Source organism: Scophthalmus maximus, chromosome 10 (assembly GCF_022379125.1).
Source record: "Scophthalmus maximus strain ysfricsl-2021 chromosome 10, ASM2237912v1, whole genome shotgun sequence".
In the NCBI taxonomy this organism is placed as follows: Eukaryota; Metazoa; Chordata; class Actinopteri; order Pleuronectiformes; family Scophthalmidae; genus Scophthalmus; species Scophthalmus maximus.
In genome coordinates, this window is record NC_061524.1 from 1945734 (window position 1) to 1967500 (window position 21767).

Below are 21767 nucleotides of genomic sequence, written 5' to 3' on the forward strand. Positions count from 1 at the left end.
ATGTTTTTGCTTTCAAATTTAGGAAGAAAAAAAATGTATCAAAGGATAATGAAGCAAAAATAAAAAAAACTTTTACTCTAAATCAAAACTTGTTTGATGTTTGAATCTTTGACACATTCTGTGTTTTCAAGTTCACGTAATTTGTTTTTCTTTCTTTTTCGCATCATCATCTTTACTCAAACTCCTCAGTTACTGTAGCGTGTCAACACGTGACCTTTGACCTCCCGCCACCGATTCAAACAGCTCAGCTGTCAATCACTTTGGTCACGTTTTTGAAAAGTTTTTATTGAACCATTGAGGGGGGAAAGAAAAAAGTTTGGTCGCAGTTTTTTTTTTTTACAAAGTTAAAGTTGGAATATGTGTATTTTGTTTTTCAAAGTAAATGTAATATGTGTGAGTTCGTGGTTTACTTCCTGTCCCAGAACAACGTCCGACCGCAGTCGAGCTCTCCGCGTCTTCCTCTTCCCAAGTTTCTGCTCCAGAACCGGAGGAAAACGTCTCTAGTCCGATCTCATTGGTTTCAAATAATTGAGCTGAGGAGAAACTCCGCAATCAGACAGAACCAAGACGGTGGTGTGACCCGGTCCGGCACGCTCAGGGCCGGTACTGTCTGTGCTGTGGAGCCAGAGGGTTGCTGTTCCCAAACTGTGGCGCAGCCGCCGAGCCCCCCTGCGCAGTTCTGTAACTCTGAGAGGACACGCCCGGTCCAAACCCTGCCCCGAGTCCCAGCCCGCTGCCGGGCCGCACCACGCCCTGGTTCAGCATCCCCGCGTAGGGAGGAGCGGCGTAGGCGAGTCCCAGGCCTCCGTAGGGCCTGTGGGCGTGGTGTCCCGGGGCGGGCAGCACCACCGGCTGCACGTTCCTCCCCGGAGTGTTGAAGGAGAACTCCGGAGGAGGACTGCTGGGTTTGGACGGCGTGGAGGTCAGCGGGTCCAGCTCTCCGCCTGCGGAGGTCAACAGATGAGGAGGCAGCGAGGAGGAGGAGACGGGGGCGTGGCCTTCGGCCGGGCCCAGAGGGGAGGAGGAGGGGGAGAGGGTCCCGGTGAGGAGGGGTCTGCTCCAGTCGTCCTTAAAGATCTGGACCGTCAGCGTGGAGACGAGCGGCAGCAGCCGATTGGTGGCGTGAGCCAGAACCAGCTGCTCATTGGCGTCCCGACGGATACGAACGTGTGCAGAGCCGGCCTGAGGGGGGCAAGAGGGGGAAGAGAGGGGCAGGAGGAGAGGGGCACAGGTAGCCGGAGATGGGGAGAGGGGCAGGGGCAGGAGGAGAGGGGCAAGAGGAGAAGGGCATGATGAGAGGGGCAAAAGGGGCAGGAAGAGAGGGGCAGGGGCAAGATGGGCAGGAGGAGAGGGGCAGGAAGAGAGGGGCAAGAAGAGAGGGGCAAGAAGAGAGGGGCAGGAGGAGAGGGGCATGGGCAGGAGGAGAGGGGCAGGAGGAGGGGGGCATGGGCAGGAGGAGAGGGGCAGGAAGAGAGGGGCATGGGCAGGAGGAGAGGGGCAGGAGGAGGGGGGCATGGGCAGGAGGAGAGGGGCAGGAGGAGGGGGGCATGGGCAGGAGGAGAGGGGCAGGAAAAGAGGGGCAGGGGCAGGAGGAGAGGGGGAGAGTGGCAGGTGCAGGAGAAGAGGGGGAGGGGCAGGAGGAGAGGGGCATGGGCAGGAGGAGAGGGGCAGGAAGAGAGGGGCAGGAGGAGGGGGGCAAGAGGAGAGGGTCAGGAGGAGAGGGGCATGGGCAGGAGGAGAGGGGCATGGGCAGGAGGAGAGGGGCAGGAGAGTGGCAAGAGGGGCAGGAGGACAAGGGCAGGAGGGGCAGGTTCAGGAAGAGAGGGGCAGAATGCAAATATTAAAATACAAATGATACAGAATAAAACATGTCAGAAAAAAAGTAATCTAGTTAAGAACATGAAACAGAAGGAACTTGTTTTGTTCCGTGTTTGTTGGGACTATTTTCCGCGGAACATTAATCCACATCAGCTCTTGTGAGAACAATTCTGTTTTTTCATCAGCGTCTTTTTTTAAAACATCGAGACGAATAAACGTCAGAACGACTGAAGCTCGTCACACAGGACGCCGCTTTGTGCTCGCTTCCTAATTTCACCGCCCTAGTGGGAATGTTCAGTCCTCGGAAAAGGACACAGTGTACACACACGCATGTGCGCACGCACACACGCACACACACACACAGGCGTGCACACACTCCCCTCAGGGGCAGAAGTGCAGTCACAGGGTCAAATCAGTTTGGACAGCTGCTCTGTGAGCAGTGGGCCAACAACCAACAGTTGTGTAACTGCAGCAACATCAGTGACAACGACAACGACAGGAGCAACATCGATAACACAAATAAAAACACGGCCGCAGTCGCAACACGCCGCTCCGCCCAGAGGCCGCGGGAGGTACCGCCGCTACACACACACTTGTCACTGATGCTCAAATTCTTGTATGAAATCAGTCAGAATTCAGTTTGTTTCAACATTCGAGTTAAAGACGCAAAGACGTTCTTCTTCGTCTGAAGCGTCCGGCGTGTTCATCGTCATCACAGTTCTGAGCGATGACATCACCGCGTTCGAGACGTGAATATAAATCCTGCTCCTGGAGTTTGAAATTTGAAACGTTAGAGTCAGCGTAGTCTTGAAACGTTGCTTCACTGGTTTTTGAACTTTAAAAAATCATTAACTAATATTTCCATCAAGAATCAACCAACAGTCGAGTCCAACATTTTTTAAAATGAGCAACGGTCAATTATCACCCCGGACAACGAGGTCTGTCGGTCTGGTTTTGAGTGTGTTTGTGTGTGTGTGTCTGTCTGGTTCTGAGTGCGTGTCTGCAACAAGGCAGACAGATGTTCATGTGTGTGTTTGTGTGTTTGTCTCTTGCCAGCTGGGCTTGTTTGCTGTAGCTAAAACAACGTGCAACACAGACGACGACAACGACAACAGCAGTGTTCCCTCCCCCCCAAAAAAGGACTGGAGAAATAGAGAGGTGTGTGTGTGTGTGTGTGTGTGTGTGTGTCTCCGCATGAATGACTTGTTCCTTCTTTTCGTCTGAGTGAGCAGATCCCAGCAGATCGTGGCTCTGGAGGTCGGGGGTGAGGGGGAGACAAACAAACACAGACACAAACAAAACAAACAAACTTACAGGAGGGAGGGGGGGCTAATGAGTGACAAGAGAGAGAGAGAGAGAGAGAGAGAGAGAACGAGGCCGACAGAGGGACTGCAGCAGGTTTGGGGCCCAGAACCACTCAAGTCCAATGAGTCTCTCTCACGCCGGCCTCGTGTGGCTCGGACCCTTCAGACTTTTCAGTTTCAGGACCAATGGACCAAAATGAGTTCTGAGCAGAAGAGGTGGTCTGGGTCCTGATCTAATCGTTAGCAGCGCCAAAACATTTTTTTCCGATGTTTCTGAGATTCAGACCAATTACAGGAAGCTGAGGCAGCGAGCTACAGAATCATAGAAGAAAAAGAATCACAAACAAAAAAAGTCTTCCTGCCGACCTGACAACACACACCGACGTCAGACGCCCGCCCGTATACAAACCAATCAGAGTCAAGTATCAGGGAAACGCAGCCCACATGGGTGACGAAAGCAGGAAGCAGGTTTGTCACGTAAAGTTCTTAAGTGCGGCGCAACATGGCAGACTCATTTGATTCTGCTGAAGAGAAAAGAGCTTCACTGTAAAAACGCGTTAGTGTGTGTATCTGGTTCTGTCGGACGTACCAGAGACCCGAAGCCGACGGTCCAGAAGTGTTCGTTGCGAACCTCCAGCACGCCGTCCAGAGTCGACACCTGATTGGACAACAAGAAGGAACAATTACCAACCCGTCATTAACTTCACGTCAGATTGTCTTCCACCGGTGGTGTTCGTGGCGCTGACTCACCTCTCTGAGCAGTTTGTCCAACTGGCCGAGGACGTGCGAGGGCGTCGTCTGTGCACGAGGAGGAAAGCAACAGTTTAATCCTTCAATAACGATACAGAACTTTATTTAATCATCGCTGACAGACGCTACACGACATCATCAAAAGCAGCAGCAGCGAGAGGCTCGTGTGTTTTACCTGCAGCAGCACTTTGCCGCTGTAGACGCTCATGGGATACATGGTGCCGAAGGTCATGAGAGCGATGGCGACCGCCGACGCCGTGTCCACGCCGTTATAGTTACTGAACACCCACACACACACACAAAAGAAATACGTATGTAAGACATCAAGGATTTAAAACGTTGAAAACGTTGCTACGAGTGAAACTGGGAGTTTCCCGCTGTGATGGGAAGGTGACATCACGTGAATTTGGGGGATTTAGTTGCTGAAGTGGCCGCAGAGGGGGAAAAAAAATATGTAATCCTTACTTGATTTCTATGAGCATGTAGGTGATGCAGAGGGACAGAGCTCCGGCCATGTTGATGAGGACGAACGGGTTCATGCGAGGCAGCAGCACGCTGCTGAGGCCCGGGACGATGCCGCACAAACTGTAACACACACACACACACACACACACACACACAAACCAAAAACTGGATTAGTGACATGATCATCCAGATTTTCTCTTTTAAATCAACCAGCTTCAGAAAAGAAAGAAAAAACAACAACTTCATTGAATAAAATCAATCAATCATAAGATAAGAGGAGATGAGATGATCCTTTATTCTTCCCACAACAGGGACATTTGGGAAGAAAATCTTTTACAAACACCCCCCCACCCACACACACACATTCAAACTGGAGCTGATGGGATGGTTCTTGTTTTGTTCCAGCCTCCGACCCGTCGTCCGTTCTCTTCTTCCTCCGACAGCGAAAGAGACATCGATCACTTCCTCTCCTCAAGTTTAACCACGAATCATTTCGGCCAATAAAGAATCAGACAATAGCAAAAATGATGTGTGTTTGGTATTTTTTCTTTGATAAGTGAATCAAGACCAGTGATGTGATAATCCCCATCGATGCACTGATATAATTTGAAATTTGACCTTGTGTGTGTTTGTGTGTGCGTTAATCCAGACAGAGAGCGAGGGATTAAAGCCGAGAGACAAACAATCACTTGATACTCGTCTGTTGGCTCCACACTGGACTCAGTGACGAACAGAAGAGGACAATGAAAAAAAAACGTTAACGTCGCCTGATACTCGATATATAACATGTTATCAATATCAAACCTTTTGGCTAATGCATCTCACACGTGTCATGGCCCCTGATTTGATCTGAGTACAGGTGAGGGGGATGTACTCGGGCCGACGACCTCTGACCTGAAAGTGAGATCCGATCACTGAATCAATCCAGTCAACAGATGTGAAAAAGTCACATTGATCGCCAGATGTTTACGGGGGCGCGGCCCAGGATCATCCCTACTCTTGAGTCTGAGCGGCTGATAAGCGTCGTCGCAGCGCCTCCTCTGTTTGGTAACGGTCGTTGCAGTTAGACGTCTTTTAGGCCAAAGAGAGAACACAGACGTCCTTGTGTGCTGCAGATGTGTACGAGCGTTTTCTCAGACGCTGCCACGTCATGAAGAACGACACCGTTGTTCTGTTAAATATTGTTAAGTTTTTCAGATCAGAGTTTAAAACGTCTTCTCTCCTTCCTACAGCACAAACCACAGGCAACTTTAACACACAAACACACACGGAGCTCTGGCTTCTGGCTGGTGAGGTCGACAGAGCAGCAGGCTTTATATAACCCAGACCGAGTCGAGGTTAAGTGCGGACAGGCCATTACACACACACACACCACACACACACACACACACGCACACGCACACACACACGAACACACACGGCAGCTCAGTCGGTGCAGGTTACTCGGGCAGACAGCCTGGAGAGTTGTGCAGCAGAACTGAGCTGTAATTGGCTGAGAGGGCAGAAATGAACAGGACGTCCCAGCCTAGTTTCCACTCTTTGACTCTGTGTGTGTGTGTGCGTTTGTGTGTGTGCACGCGTGTCTGGAGTGTGACAAATTGTGAGACTGCACATTCTGAGGACAAGTGTGAGTGTTAGACTATGGGACTGAGGACATTTTGGTAAAGTTTGGACTGTTTTCAGGTCCTGGTTATAATCAGGGTGTGTGTGTGTGTGTGTGTGTGAATGCTGCACAGCTCCATCCACTCGAGCTGTGAGAACAAACAGTAATGTGTGGATGTAATATTCATGACAACAGTCGACACCGAGCATCAGGCTGCGTTGCAGTCGGGGAGTATTGGTTGCCATGACGACACGGAGACCGGAGGTAAAAGGACTTGCGACGCGACGAGACGATTTAATCATAATCTAGAAATTTATTTCACTTTCCCTGAAAAAGGGAAGATGACTCGTTCAGAGGAAATGCACCTCTGTGATTTTTTCCGCATTTCTCGTTCGTCATCTCGGTCGTTAATGCAACTGCTCAGTCGACCAACCACGAGGCAGCAAACTCGCAGGTCAGGTCGAGGGGTTCAGTCGCTGTTCAGAACACACGACGGGGAATGAACACGCAACGCAGAAGAGTCTGCAGACGACGGAGCAACAGACTGACGTGAAGTGAGAACAGACGAGAGAGAGAGAGAGAGAGACAGACAGACAGACAGACAGACAGACAGACAGACAGACAGACAGACAGACAGACAGAGGGGAACAGAAGCTCCTTGGTGGAGGTAAGAATAATGCTGATCTAAACCTGAGAGGTGACTGCTCTGATATGAGGGCTGCAGTTACAGTGACCTGTGACCTCTGACCTCTGACCCTTGAAGCCAGATCATCCAGGGGCAGGTGTGTGTGTGTGTGTGTGTGTGTGTGTGTGTGTGTGTGTGTGTGTGTGTGTGTGTGTGTGTTCTCCCGTCACTGTACTCTTTGGGACACAATAAGAAAACTGATCTTCCAGCTGTTTCTGAGAAGATCAATCAATGAATCAATCAGTTCGCCTGCAGCAGCAATCAGACCCCCCTACACACACACCTTTGACCCAGTGACCCCCAAGCCCCCGAATAACCTTTGACCTCAGTGGACAGCCATATGTGGCAGCGGATGCAAACACCTGGTCACACAGATTGACAGTGTAAGCAGAAAAGGTGTGTGTGTGTGTGTGTGTGTGTGTGTGTGTGTGTGTGTGTGTGTTTGTGTGTGTTGACTCGGTGTAAGTGGATCCTTCCTGTTCCGATCTGCTGACAGAGAAGGACTGAAAAACCAGAGAAAGAGGAGAATCTGTGTTTTTACCTTCGACTCAGATCCGCCACATGTTCCTGAAGCCAACTGCTGCTGGCCGCTGGGCGAGGGAGAGGGAAAGAGAGCGAGAGAGAGAGAGTCTGTTAATAAGACAGCAATAATACAAATTCACTACTCATCTTTGCAGTGACTCTGTTTGTGATCTCAACACATGAAAAAGTTGAAATGCTCCATGAAGGTAAAGTCCAGAGCCGTCAGTTATATTTCTACCTGATCCATTAATTGTTCATATGTTTTTACTGGTCAACATCTTCAAATGTCGACACCAAACAATCAAAAAAACCTGGCAACAAATTCCTGATAAAAAAACCAAGAGGACAAAAATCTCTCATTTTGAAAAACGCTCCTCAAATGTGTCATTTTTTGCTTTGATAACTGATTGAAACAATTCTTGCAGCTGATTATTTGGCTTTTAATCAACTCATTCATGAATCAACCACTTATCTGAACTCATCTGAAGAAGCGAGAACAGAAAACGTGGTTTGGTTCGTTGCTGCGTTGAACAGGAAGTGAAACAGCAGATTCCATCGACGCCGAGCCTCGTCTTTAAAGTTTCTGGAGGTCGCTCCGTCTTCGTCAGGACGAAGAATAGGAAACGGTTTATTTCATTTCTCGGGGGGAGTTACGGATCGCCCACTGATGTTCAAAAAAAGATTAGCGCTCTCGCTCCGCCGCGTCGTTCCACCTTTAATGTTTGACGACACCACAAAGCCAGAAGGCTCAGTGTCGGGTCAAAGGCCCTTCACATCCCATCCTGCTCAGACCTAAGCGCGTGTGTGTGTGTATGTGTGTGAGTGTGTGTGTGTGGGGGTGTGCGCTTTGTTTGTTTTGCTAGCAGCATGAGTCAATCTAAACAAACATTTTAATGGAATGACTTATTTATGATCCGTGTGTACGAGGACGATGTTTTGCGCAAAAGTGTGTGTGTGAGTGTGTGTGTGTGTGTGTGTGAGTGTTGGCATGTCTGTCTGCCCGCCTGGCCCCCTGGCACACTACATTACCACTGTCTGGAACATGGTTGCGTAATGCACTTTTAGTCTCGCTCCGTCAGAGAGAGAGAGAGAGAGAGGGAGAGAGAGAGAGAGAGAGAGAGAGAGAGAGAGAGAGAGTGTGTGTGTGTGTGTGTGTGTGTGTGTGTGTGTGTGTGTAATGAGTGAGAGATATTGTGTGTGTTTTACAAAGTTAAGTGCCCGTGTGTGTTTGTGTGTGTGTAGTTCCACCCCCCTCCCTCTCATCCCAAAATGTCAGATGTTAAGTGATGTTGAGACTGCTCTGAACGCAAGAGCAGACAGCTGACACACACACACACACACACACACACACACACACACACACACACACACACACACACACACACACACACACACACACACACACACACACACACACACACACACACACACACACACACACACACACACACACACACACACACACACACACACACACACTGACCTCATTCATCGGTAGACTCTTCATACAGATAGCGAGTCAGCCAGAGAGGAGAGAGAGGAAACAGAGGAGAAGAGGAAACAGATGACAGAGAGGAGGAATAAGAGGAGAGAAGGACACAGAAAAAGAGCAAACAGAGGAGAGGAGGAGGAAACAGAGGAAACAGAGGAGAGGAGAAGAGGAAACAGAGGAAAGGAGGAGGAAACAGAGGAGAGGAGAAGAGGAAACAGAGGAGAGGAGAAGAGGAAACAGAGGAAACAGAGGAGAGGAGAAGAGGAAACAGAAGAGAGGAGGAGGAAACAGAGGAAACAGAGGAGAGGAGAAGAGGAAACAGAGGAGAGTAGGAGGAAACAGAGGAAGCAGAGGAGAGGAGAAGAGGAAACAGAGGAGAGGGGGAGGAAACAGAGGAAACAGAGGAGAGGAGAAGAGGAAACAGAGGAGAGAAGGAGGAACAGAGGAGAGAGAAGAGGAATAAGAGGAGAGAAGGAAACAGAAAAAGAGCAAACAGAGGAGAGGAGAAGAGGAAACATAGGAGGAAATAGAGGGGAGAAAGTGAGGAAAAGAGGGAATAGGAACTGAACTACTTCCTGTTTTTTTTCTGTTTGTGTTTTCATTTGTGTAAATGACTGAACATCAGGTTCTACATGTATGTTTCTATACAACTGTGTGTGTGTGTGTGTGTGTGTGTGTGTGTGTGTGTGTGTGAGACACCAGTGACTCGTTGCATGTAAAGTGGGTCTTGTAATGTTCATATACTCTATATATTTTTGTGTGTTTGTGTGCCCTAGTTTTGATCTCTGCTAATGAGGTTATGTTTGTTTGCTTGTTTGTTTGTTTGTTTATCAGCAGGATTATGCAAAAAAAAACAACGACTGAAAGAATTTCCACAAAAACCTGATGGAAGGACGGAACAGGAAGTAGATTGTCTCCCTCTGCAGTCGGTTGCTTAGTGACAGAAAACCCTCTGAAGGAGGAACAGCGATGGTGAAAAAGTCTGCATCATCATTTATAAACTAAAACACAACCCGTGTTGAGTTTTCACAATGACAACATGACCAGCAGTGTTTCTAACAAATCTCTGATTCGGAGGGTGGAAAACTCCGGAGTCGTCTAGAAGGAACGCCGGAGACTTTTGGGTTTTTGTAATGTTGGGCGGACAAAAATTTATAGACTAAACCAATACTTGAAAAGTCGCCGGATTAAACGAAAAAAGAACACAACGTGTGGTCAGGGACACGCCCACCAGTCGTCCACTTCATACGTTTGCAACATGTCGGGTTTAATCGGGTTCATAAGCAGTGTTGCATGTCAACGCGCGTCAAACTGTCTGTCCTGCTGTGCCGCAAAAAACACGCCAGGAGTATAATCTTTTTGGAAATAATTTGAAAAACAAATACAGTCGTACCGATTTTTTATAACTTTTCTGCAATTAGGAAGAGACTAACCTCTGATCCCTTCCGCTGCCATTGGTGATTTATCTACTGGCACAACAGAGGAGCTGGCGTTTTCATTTTACTGCAATAATCCCCCAAAATATAACAAAAGCCAAATTGTGCCCGTTCCCCAGTGTGGCCGCGGATTAACCAAACCTCCACCGTCCAGAGGAGAAAGTCGAGAGGCACGAAAATCTCTAAATCCGCAAGCACGTCTTTAAAAACATACACAGCGGTGTTCAGGGGGAGGAGGAGGAGGAGGAGGAGGAGGAGGGGGCGGGGGCGGGGGCGGGGCTTTACCTTCCGAGACGTAGGCGAAGGGCTTGTTCCTGACGGACAGCAGCGTCAACAGGTTGAAGAACAGAGCGACGAACGTCCCGACCAACAGGCGACCGCTGCAGAGACACGGACAGAAAGTTATAAGTATGAACAAAAACCATGTGACCTCATTAAAAATGTGGAGAGGTTGAGTGCAGTGCATTGTGGAACACGTCCAAGGGTCACAAAACAAATAAGACAACTCTTTATATACAGTCATTGATCATCTTTATATACAGTCGCAGATGGTCTTAATATACAGTCATTGATCATCTTTATATACAGTCGCAGATCGTATTTATATACAGTCATTGATCATCTTTATATACAGTCAGTGATTGTCTTAATATACAGTCAATGATCGTCTTTATATACAGTCAGTGATTGTCTTTATATACAGCAGCTGATCGTCTTAATATACAGTCAGTGATCATCTTTATATACAGTCGCAGATCGTATTTATATACAGTCATTGATCATCTTTATATACAGTCGCAGATCATCTTAATATACAGTCAATGATCGTCTTTATATACAGTCAGTGATCATCTTTATATACAGTCAGTGATCATCTTTATATACAGCCGCTGATCGTCTTTATATACAGTCAGTGATCGTCTTTATATACAGTCAGTGATCGTCTTTATATACAGTCAGTGATCGTCTTTATATACAGTCACAAACAGACTTTTAACTGGAGTATTTTGTGTCTTAGAATTAAACCTGAAACTATGGGTGCTCTTGTTAACACAGATTTCGTCTCAGGCATCAAAAACCCCAAACTCTCTCATTTCCATGTTTCAGGACGTGTTCCTTTAAGGGCTCAATATTCCAGACAAACTCAACTCGTGGGTTTCTACATTTATTTTTCATCTACAAGTGGGGCCACAGACGTTCGGTGGGAGGAGGCAGAAGTTTTCCCTCAGAGAGGAGCGTCGACGCCCACATGGAGTTCGAATGTGCAAGAATTATTTTTCCATTTTAATTTCAAGTGTTGAGAGACATTTGCTTTTTTAATATTTATCTTTTAAATAAACCAAGTTGATGTACACAACAAAGAGCGCGCGCACACACACACACACACACACACACACACACACACACACACACACACACACACACACACACACACACACACACACACACACACACACACACACACACACACACACACACACACACACACACACACACACACACACACACTCTAATACACTAATCACACGGGACAATCCTTTTAAGAGCCTACAACAAATTGGTCCAAACAATCAGCGGGACGCGAGCGGCTGCCCGGCGGTGAGACACAAGACCTGGATGATAAACCCCCCACCCCCCTCACCCCCCTCACCCTCGCAAAACAGATTAAAGAGAGAGGAGTGTGTGTGTGTGTCTTTCTCTCTACCCAGCAGACACCTGTCCCTCCGGTTAGCGGCCGTCCCTCATGCTGTCCAATCACATCCACTCACAGAAGAGGGGAGGGAGGTGCGGGGGGGGGGGAGGGGGAGTAATCTTGTCACAGGAGACAGGTTTAAGTTTCTCTGTGTTTTAGTTTCTAAAAGCCGCTAATCTGGTTCCTAATGGAGACGCGACGGAGAGAGAGAGAGAGTCACGGGTGATTTATTTAGTCGAGCTCTGGACAAACTCCTCTCCTCTTCTGCTCGTGGAAACAACTGATGTTAACCTGAGGCATGTATGTAATTGACTCCGCCCATGTGGACACATTCTGTCAGTGTGTGAAGTGAACAATGGACATGACGCCGTCAGTCAGTCTGACTCACTGACACTCTGACTGTGAGACACTGTCCGTCCGTCTGTCGTCCGTCTGTCTGTCTGACCCCACGTGTTTTTTAGGATGTTCTGTTCCGACAACAGCTGGCACTGTGTGTGTGTGTGTGTGTCTGGTGTGTGTGCAGGGGTAGTACTTACGTATGGACCTCAGGCTGCTCCACGAAGCGCTCCACACTAACAAAACACAAACACACACAGTCAACAACACTGGCCAGGTGGGACCGCGTGTGTGTGTGTGTGTGTGTGTGTGTGTGTGTGTGTGTGTGTGTGAGCTAGAGAGAGAGTGATCGAGACAAATGAAATGAATGAAAGGAGACAAGGAGCGAAGAGAGAAAGAAAACAGGAAATAAATACACACACACACACACACACACACACACACACACACACAGAGACAGACACACACACACACACACACACAGACACACACACACGCACACACAGACACACACACACACACAGACACACAGACACACACACACACACACACACACACACACACACACACACACACACACACACACACACACACACACACACACACACACACACACACACACACACACACAGTCTTGTCTCCTTCCTCTTTGATGCTGCCCTACTGTGCCATTCATGACCTGCACTGTACCGTGTGAATGTGTGTGTGTGTGTGTGTCCCTCGTGCAGAGAAATGTCTGAACAAAGGCAGGCGCTCAGACAGAAGGCGAAATGTTCACTTTTACTCTTCGTCTCTGCAGCTTCACCACAATGAAACAAGTGGATTCATCTTAAATTAAATAAGTAAATAAAATTAAATAAATATAACATTTTCAAATTCCTGTGTGGGCGAGCGATGAGGCCCTGTGATTGGTCCGCTGCTTCTGTGTGCTTTGTGATAAGTTTCAACGATACTGGAAGAGAAATGTGAGTTGTAGCAATAAAAATAACGGTTCATATTAATAAAATGAGCAGATGATGAAGCCCCAGCGCCGTTGCTATGGTGACATGCTCTGATTTAGAAAAGACGGTCGACCTCAACGAAGTTCGGACTATTTAAAAAAAAAAAAAAGCCACTTCCCAGCCAATCAGAGGCCGGTAAAATAAACACATTTACAGCCAATAAGCACACACGCACACGCACACGCACACGCACACACACACACACAAAGGAAAGCGTGCTCAATCCGAATGTGTGTGTGTGTGTGTGTTTTTATCCCAGTTAATTCACCCCTCCCTTCCCTGAGAACTGACCGCAAGACAACCCCACACACGCACACACACACACACGGTGTGGGCGTGTGTGAGAGACAATGACAGTAGCAGCCACACAGTGACACTCCATCAGACCTAAAAAATTGAGTAGTACACACACACCCCTTTAAAACATCATTGTGTTTTACAGGGGTGAGAGACAAAGCTGTCAACAGATTTTAACACACGCACACACACACACACACACACACACACACACACACACACACACACACACACACACACACACACACACACACACACACACACACACACACACACACACACACACACACACACACACACACACACACACACACACACACACACACACACACACACACACACAATCTTTACACAAAGTTATTGCGTCTTGACAGGTTTAATTTTGTCGTCATTTCCAAATCCGGAACTGAGAGAAGCCAATTTTCCCATGATGTAAGGGAAGACGGGTGTATTTAACATTTTATATTTCATAACTATAGCATATTGTTAAATTTCAATACACTCGAGAAAAGAATATTAACGACAATACAAATGGGAGAACTGATGTATATATTCTATGTAGAGGTTTGGTCGATCAGAAAGTGAAAAACTAAAATATGTAACTTTTGAATAACCTGGTTATTATAACTGAAAACCTTTGTTTTGTGCACGCGGGGTCCAATTATTGCATTTTCCAAATTGTTAGGCGATTACTCCGAGCGGAGACCGGAGGAAAAACATGCTCCCTGTGTGCGGAGACATGAGAACTGGGGACAAAAACAAAAGACAAAACTTAAGGAATAAAAATAAAAGACACAACTGGAAATATTTTGTGGGAAAAATTCACTCTTTTGTTGTTCCGAGTCACATGAAGAACATAATTGAAATTTTAATTGAGAGAGACAAGAGTGAGTGAGCCGGGGAACGAGATGTACCGGAGAGACAAAGACTTTCCCCCACAAAAAAATCTACTTTTTGGTGAATTCGTGATCGGTGTTTTCAGTTTGTGTGTGTGTGTGTGTGTGTGTGTGTGTGTGTGTGTGTGTGCGCGCGTCAGGGAGAAATACACACCTCTCCTTCAGGATGAACAATGCTCCGAGCTGGACGAGAACAGTCGAGGCAAAAACCGCCAGAACCTCCAGTCGCTCGAACCTGCGGAGACACAAAGACACGAAGCTGCTCTCAGACGCGTCCGGGTGTTTTCCTGAAGTGTCCTGTTGTATGGGAGAATGCAAACGTCCACATACATTCTGCTACAGACTTTGTCCGGAACATTCCCCTCGTAAAAAAATTATGGAAAATGAGCCCATGTGAAAATCCTTGTGAGTGAGTGGACGTGTTGATGATCGTAAACAAAAAACTTCTGGGAACCCAGAATTACTGTCAAGTCAACCTGCCAGTCGGACGCCATCCTCCCCTTCCACTTCCTGTCCGTTACCATTTTTCAAAATCCTGTTAATCCCGGAAAACTACAACAACCTCATACACGGCGAGTGGATCGAGACACGGAAGCATCTTTAAACGAAGACGACGACGTGGAACTGTTACCGACAGGAAGTGTTAGCAACACTTTGCCTTCGCCGCTGGTCGGCAATTATCAACCATCAAACAAAGTTCTTGTTTTTGAATGATAGTTAATTTATACATACTCATTGATTATAAAAAAAAAATATATTTTAACAAGCATAACTTCCAGTTTGACTTTAAAGAGCGACTACATCAATCCACAGAAAGTTCTGAGTGAGTAGAAACCGCCACAACAATAAAAAGTGAGACAAGGTCATTGCCCCGTTGTTCATCATATTTAAAGCCCCAGTGTGTCATTTTTGTAATTTTCTGGCGGCATCTGGTGGTAAAGTTGCAAACCACAAACAACTGAGCAACCGACAGGGGACACTTTATGGCGGTGCACCACTGATTTCATTTCCGGTATCCGGCAGTTTCGTTCTACAACGTATTCAACACGACGTAGAAACCTGGAGACTCACACGGAGGTCGGGTCCACCTCATGTGACCATATTTAACTCATTCAAAGTTGATTAAACATATATGAAGACATAGTTATGGACAATACATTACATTTCTGTGAATAAGTTCTTCTAAATATCACACACTGCAGCTTTAAGAAAAGATCTTATAACTTTAGCTCTGTGATGAATCTCGAGGTGAACGACACGAACAAAGCGTCGACGGGTCGTCGTTGTAAACTGTTGCTGAACCCGTGACCTGGTCACGGGGTCACAGGGTCGAATCCTGTGTCAGTCTGAGCAGCTTCATCTCAGTGAGTGGTCCTCTGGGCTTACAGGCTTAAACCTGACGCTGGCTGTCAGGGATCTGATGGAGTCACACCAGTGAACTAAGAGCGTCTGTCCGAGCGGGTGAAGTGCGTTATGGATTAATGCGGACGACATGTGACCACGCGCAGAGGAAACATCAGCTCAGTTCTACCTGACGACTAAAATGGAACCTGCGGAAACAAACAAGACTGATTTTCTTTTCGATTTCTTTTACTTCATATGATTATTAAAGTGAAGTTGGTCCAAAAAGAAATAACGCCATATTTATTTATGAAATCGCAGGAGTTGAGCCAAAGCGCTTTACAGTCATAGGGAAGATAAAACATTTCAATGGAAGAATCAAAAAAAGTCACCAATCAATCTACACTCAATATTGATTTATCAGTGGGTCAATAAACATCAGGCGTTCAAAGAGAAATCAGAATAAACGATGCAGAAAATCTGTGTATTTATGTTTAAATTTTATTTATTTATTAAATTCAAGTTTTATATATTTTATAAATTTTATGGTTAAACTGCTTAAAGGTTTTTGATAACAACGCCTGAAGATAATTGATAAATTGATTTAATCGTTTACAGCAGAAATGTTGAGGAAGCACACACACAAACACACACACACACACACACACAGACTTACACACACACACACACACACACGAACACACAGGGTGAAGATGTAATCAGCAGATGAATCAATAAGGACATGAACAGTGAAGATGAACTCACCCGAACGTGTAGACTTGACTGGGTTTCTTCATGTTGACCCAGGAGCTGATGAGACAGGTGATCAAACTGCAGAGCACAGGGAGGAAGAGGAGGAGGAGGAGGGAGGGAGGTGATTGACGGAGGGATGGGAGACAGGAGAGCGTCAGTGACAGACAGCAGCGTCGTCCACAACAGAGGGAGGTCGGCTGAAGTTCACTTCTTCCTTTAATGTATTATTTTTATTCATGATAATCTCAATATTCATTTTTCATGAGGAAATTCTCCATCAGAGAAGTTAACATGAATCAAACTGTTTTCAATACAAAACACTTTCAATCGGGGACAAACGTGTTGTCAAGATTAAAAAAAAATTCATATCAGTCGATACCGACAATCGTCAGGACAAATGTCCCTTTATGATTGACACTGAAGGACACTTTGATTTTTAAAGTTTATATGTCATGGTGAGAAAACACATGACGTGAGAAGAAGAGGAAGAAGAAGAGGAAGAGGAAGAAGAAGAGACTCACCTGAAGAGGTCGAAGATGGTGAGGTACGTGTAGGCGGTTAAGGCTGAAAAACACAAAAACAGAGAAACAGAACATCACAACTCAAACCAGACGACAAGTCAGTGACACACTTTCTTAAAGCCCCAGTGTGTCATATTTGTAATTTTCTGGCTTCATCTGGTGGTAAAGTTGCAAACCGCAACCAATTGAGCGACCGACAGGGGACACTTTATGGTGGCGCACCGCTGATTCCATTTCCCGGTTTCCGTCAGCGTCTAAAAATTCAACGCAAACGTGACTTGTTCTGGAACCGTTTATTTCAACAACCGTATTCAACACGAGGTAGCACGGTAACACGGAGACTCACACGGAGGCCGGGTCCACCTCATGTAACCATATTTAACTCATTCATAGTTGACAGGGAAAAAAGCTGTTTCTAATTGGACAGAAACTTGTCAGTCAGTCAATAAGTCAACAAGCCAAGTAAGTCATGAGTCATCTGGCCTGGTTTAAATACGCCTGTCTGACGGTCTGTCTGTCTGTCTGTCTGTCTGTCTGTCTGTCTGTCTGTCTGACTGACAGTCTGTCTGTCTTCCCTGATGCTTGCAGTCAGCTCTCTGTAATCAGGCTCTGTAGGGGATGAGCAGAGCGGATTAGAGCGGCTTTGTGCGGAGAGGAACATTTTGTTTCCCCATCACCGGCGTCCATGTTGGCCAACCTGACGCCATGTAATCCTGACAGTGAGTCCCAGAGAGAGAGAGAGAGAGACGGACGGGAGGTAGTGAAGGAGGGAGGGTGACAGATCGACAGTCGGGAGGGGGAGCAAGAGAGAGGATGGATGGATGGATGGATGGATGGATGGATGGATGGACTGAGAGATGGAGGCAGACAGACATACAGCCGGGGAGAAAAGGTGAGAAGGCAGACAGACAGGATGACGGGCATGTAGACAGACGGGCCGACGGAGGGAAAGTGAACGAGTGAACAGAGAAACTGAAGCTGTTTTTTTTTACGTTGAAGAATGAAATCCGTGCCACTGACACACACACAAGTTTTTACCAATTATTGATGTCATATATTTTAACTTGTAATTTTTTTCCATCATGACATCGCTGGGAAAGGAACGTTTAAAAACGACACGGCTTGTTTCCTGTTGCTCCCAAAGGAAGCCGCCCGCCGCTCGTCAGCAACGCTGATGTCGTCTCGTTGTGTTGGATTCAAGAGCAGCAGACGATAAAAGCGATAATAATACAAACGCTGAGATCACAGTGACCCTGAAACAGGCCGGACCAGATCAATAACCTCACTGTGCTAGGATAGGTTTACATATGGACCACAACACACACACACACACACACACACACACACACACACACACACACACACACACACACACACACACACACACACACACACACACACACACACACACACACACACACACACACACACACACACACACACACACACACACACACCACCTGGTTCAATTCCTTTATAAAGCTCCTGCTTACAAACACCAACACCCAGAGGACGTGAAACCAGAGCAACAAACAAAACACACCAGACATTATTCATCTGTAACACACACACACACACATACACTAAATAGTATATATGATATGTACACAAACACTGAGCAAACACACACACACACACACACACACACACACACACACACACACACACACACACACACACACACACACACACACACACACACACACACACACACACACACACACACACACACACACACACACACACACACACACACACACACACACACACACACACACACACACACACAGGAAAAGAACTCAACACCCAGAACAGAATGATGGATTAAAATCCCTGTGCCCTGTGTTTGTTTTTCAGAAGCAATCGATAGAGGAGAGGAAGAAAAAGAGGATAGGAAGAAAGAGAGGAGGAGAGAGGAGAAGAGAGGATAGGAAGAATCACAAGAGAAGAGAGGAGAGGAAGAAAGCGAGGAGGAGAGAGGAAGGAGGAGAGGACGAAACAGAGGAAAAAAGACAACAGAGGAGAAGTAAGGGAGGAACGAAGGAGAGGAGGCGAGAAGGAAAGTGTTAGGATTTCAATAGGAAGGAAGGAAGGAGGGAGGGAAGGAAGGAGGTGGATAGACAGATGAGAGAGGAGAAATACGAGCAGGAGGATGAATATTTAATGTTGTCTGCAGAGGAGCAGCGCACGCACACGCACACGCACACGCACACGCACACACACACACACTTGATTATCAGCAGAGTAATGTTAAAGTTTCATAACTTGTTATTAGGCTTCTTCACAAATCAAACAGTTAATGCGAATACATTGTCTTATATACAGAGTTTGACATGTGACGAATGCAGCAGGAGGTTTTTCAGACTCGGACGCGCTCACACCAACAGGAAAATCTCCGGAACGTTATTTGGCGTCTGGGAACATTCTGACGTGTGTCATACGTGTCAGCTGATTTTGTTCTGGTTTTCAGGTAAAGACGAAAAGTTGGTCAGACCTTAGAGAAACAGTTAAACACAAACACAAACGCGCGCGCGCGCGCGCGCGCGCACACACACACACACACACACACACACACACACACACACACACACACACACACACACACACACACACACACACACACACACACACACACACACACACACACACACACACACACACACACACACACACACACACACACACACACACACACACACACACACACACAAGCTGGATGTGCTAACCGCAGCAAACAGCAGCTTAGTGTCATTGGTTCCGGTAAACAGTAAAGTGAGACGCGACGGGTCGCAGTGTCGGGTCAGCTCTTGTGCTGCAGATGTAAACTAAAAGCTTCTATCGAACGCATCAAATGCTGCGGTGAGGACGAGGAGGAGAAGGCAAAAGACGAGGTGGCAGGAGGAGGACGATGAAAGAGTAAGAGAAGGAGAAGGAAAATAAGCAGTAGGAGAAGGAAAAGGAGGAGTAGGAGAAGAAGGAGAAGGAGAAAAAGAAAGAGAAGAATGAGAAGGAGTAGGAGAAGGAGAAGGCGAAAGACGAGGAGGACAATGAAGGAGTAGGAGAAGGAGAAGAAGAAGTTCGTTGGTCTGAACACATCTTTTATTATCCATATTATTTATCAATGAAGTTAATAATGTCATCGGGATCAATAGAAACAAACAACTGATCGTAACCCTGATTCTAAAGGATTATTGGAAACACGTGGAGGACACAAAAACCAGCCTGTCTACAAATGATTAACACACACACACACACACACACACACACACACACACACACACACACACACACACACACACACACACACACACACACACACACACACACACACACACACACACACACACACACACACACACACACACACACACACACACACACACACACACACACAGCTATGACGAGCAGCTCCTGTCGATATGAAACTGAGAGGTAGAAACAGATTCTCGTGTCTCCACGTGGGATTTCGGAGGCAGCTGGCAGTGACATGTTAAACCCAACGCACTCCTGCCCCGCCCGTCCCAATGCCCCGGTCCTGATGCCCCCTGTGCCCCGACCCCCGGACCCTGCGTGATGATAATCAATATAACATCATCTGTTTACACAAAGTGCTGGTATATCTGACGTGATCGCGTTTCAGAGGAAGAAACTGATCTTTAGAAAATCAAATGATTTCATCGTCTTTCTTGATTTTCATCGTGGGTAAATGATTCACCCCCCAAATCCGCCAACGTTTAAGGAACTCCAGTTGTGTATTTAGCCGAAGTGTTAAAAGCATAAAGACGTAATAGTTTAACAGCAGAAGACAAAAAAGAAACATTTTGTACTGTGTTACTCGTGCGAGTTTGGCCTCAGGACTCACGTGAGTAAACACAACCTACGAATATTCGCCCGCTGTCTCGAACGCAGGCGTCAGTGAAGCAAAGTTTGTGTCTACTTGCGTCTTGGAGTTGACTTTCTACGTGATATAAGAAGTGAATAAGAGAACATTTTTCAATATTGTCAATAAGAAATGTGCAGATGATCGTTAAGTGTCTGTCTGAGTGTTTTACAGCGGAATGACCATTTAAGCTGCAGGATCACAGTTTCACACACGTCCTCGGCGTGATTAGACGTTTGAGTCGTACAGGGAGCAGAGCAGATGTGTGTGTTTGTGTGTTTGTTTCCGTGTGTGTGTGTGCTGTACCGAAGGCGCTATGGGACGAACTGCTTCACCAGCTGTGTTCTGACACACAGGAACACCAAGGCCCTGGGGACCACACACACACACACACACACACACACACACACACACACACACACACACACACACACACACACACACACACACACACACACACACACACACACACACACACACACACACACACACACACACACACACACACACACACACACACACACACACACACACACACACACGTCTTTCTATATTCATGAGGACACTCACTGACGCAGAGCATTTCCTAACCTTGTGTCTTAACGTTAACCATCATCAATTAAGACCTGACTCCCACCTTTACTCTCCCCCTGACCTCTGACCCCTGACATGAACCTCATTCTAACCTGAACCTTAAACATCAACCAGACGAACCAAAATCTGTCCAAACAAACACACTGACCCATCTCTGGATGAGGCGCAAAACACACTCATGGATATGAACACAAACACAACCGATCAAATGGACGCAAGAGTTCTGCACATGAACATGTTGTTCTTTTTAAATTCATGTATCATAGTGACATTTTGACTGTGAGGAATTACAGTTATACAATTGATTATTTTATCTTTTATCTCATGTAAATGCAATTACATTCTGCGAATGTGAAAATGTTCACTGCAGTTTTGAGTCT

General features: G+C 46.6%; 1 protein-coding gene across 2 annotated transcripts in view; it reads right to left on the minus strand.

The window, feature by feature from the left end:
- Positions 1-264: 264 nt before the first annotated feature.
- Positions 265-21767, minus strand: part of slc30a6 (solute carrier family 30 member 6) — a 36068-nt gene continuing 14565 nt past the window's right edge. For both annotated transcript variants that reach the window (XM_035605682.2, XM_035605683.2), the window contains 11 exons: positions 16914-16956; positions 16405-16470; positions 14453-14533; positions 12305-12340; positions 10361-10455; positions 7167-7215; positions 4338-4457; positions 4048-4150; positions 3873-3920; positions 3712-3780; positions 265-1182 (listed from right to left, as the gene is read on the minus strand). In XM_035605682.2, coding sequence (XP_035461575.2) covers positions 595-1182; positions 3712-3780; positions 3873-3920; positions 4048-4150; positions 4338-4457; positions 7167-7215; positions 10361-10455; positions 12305-12340; positions 14453-14533; positions 16405-16470; positions 16914-16956 — 1298 coding nt within the window. In that variant the 3' untranslated portion in view covers positions 265-594. The remainder of the gene's footprint in view (positions 1183-3711; positions 3781-3872; positions 3921-4047; positions 4151-4337; positions 4458-7166; positions 7216-10360; positions 10456-12304; positions 12341-14452; positions 14534-16404; positions 16471-16913; positions 16957-21767) is intronic.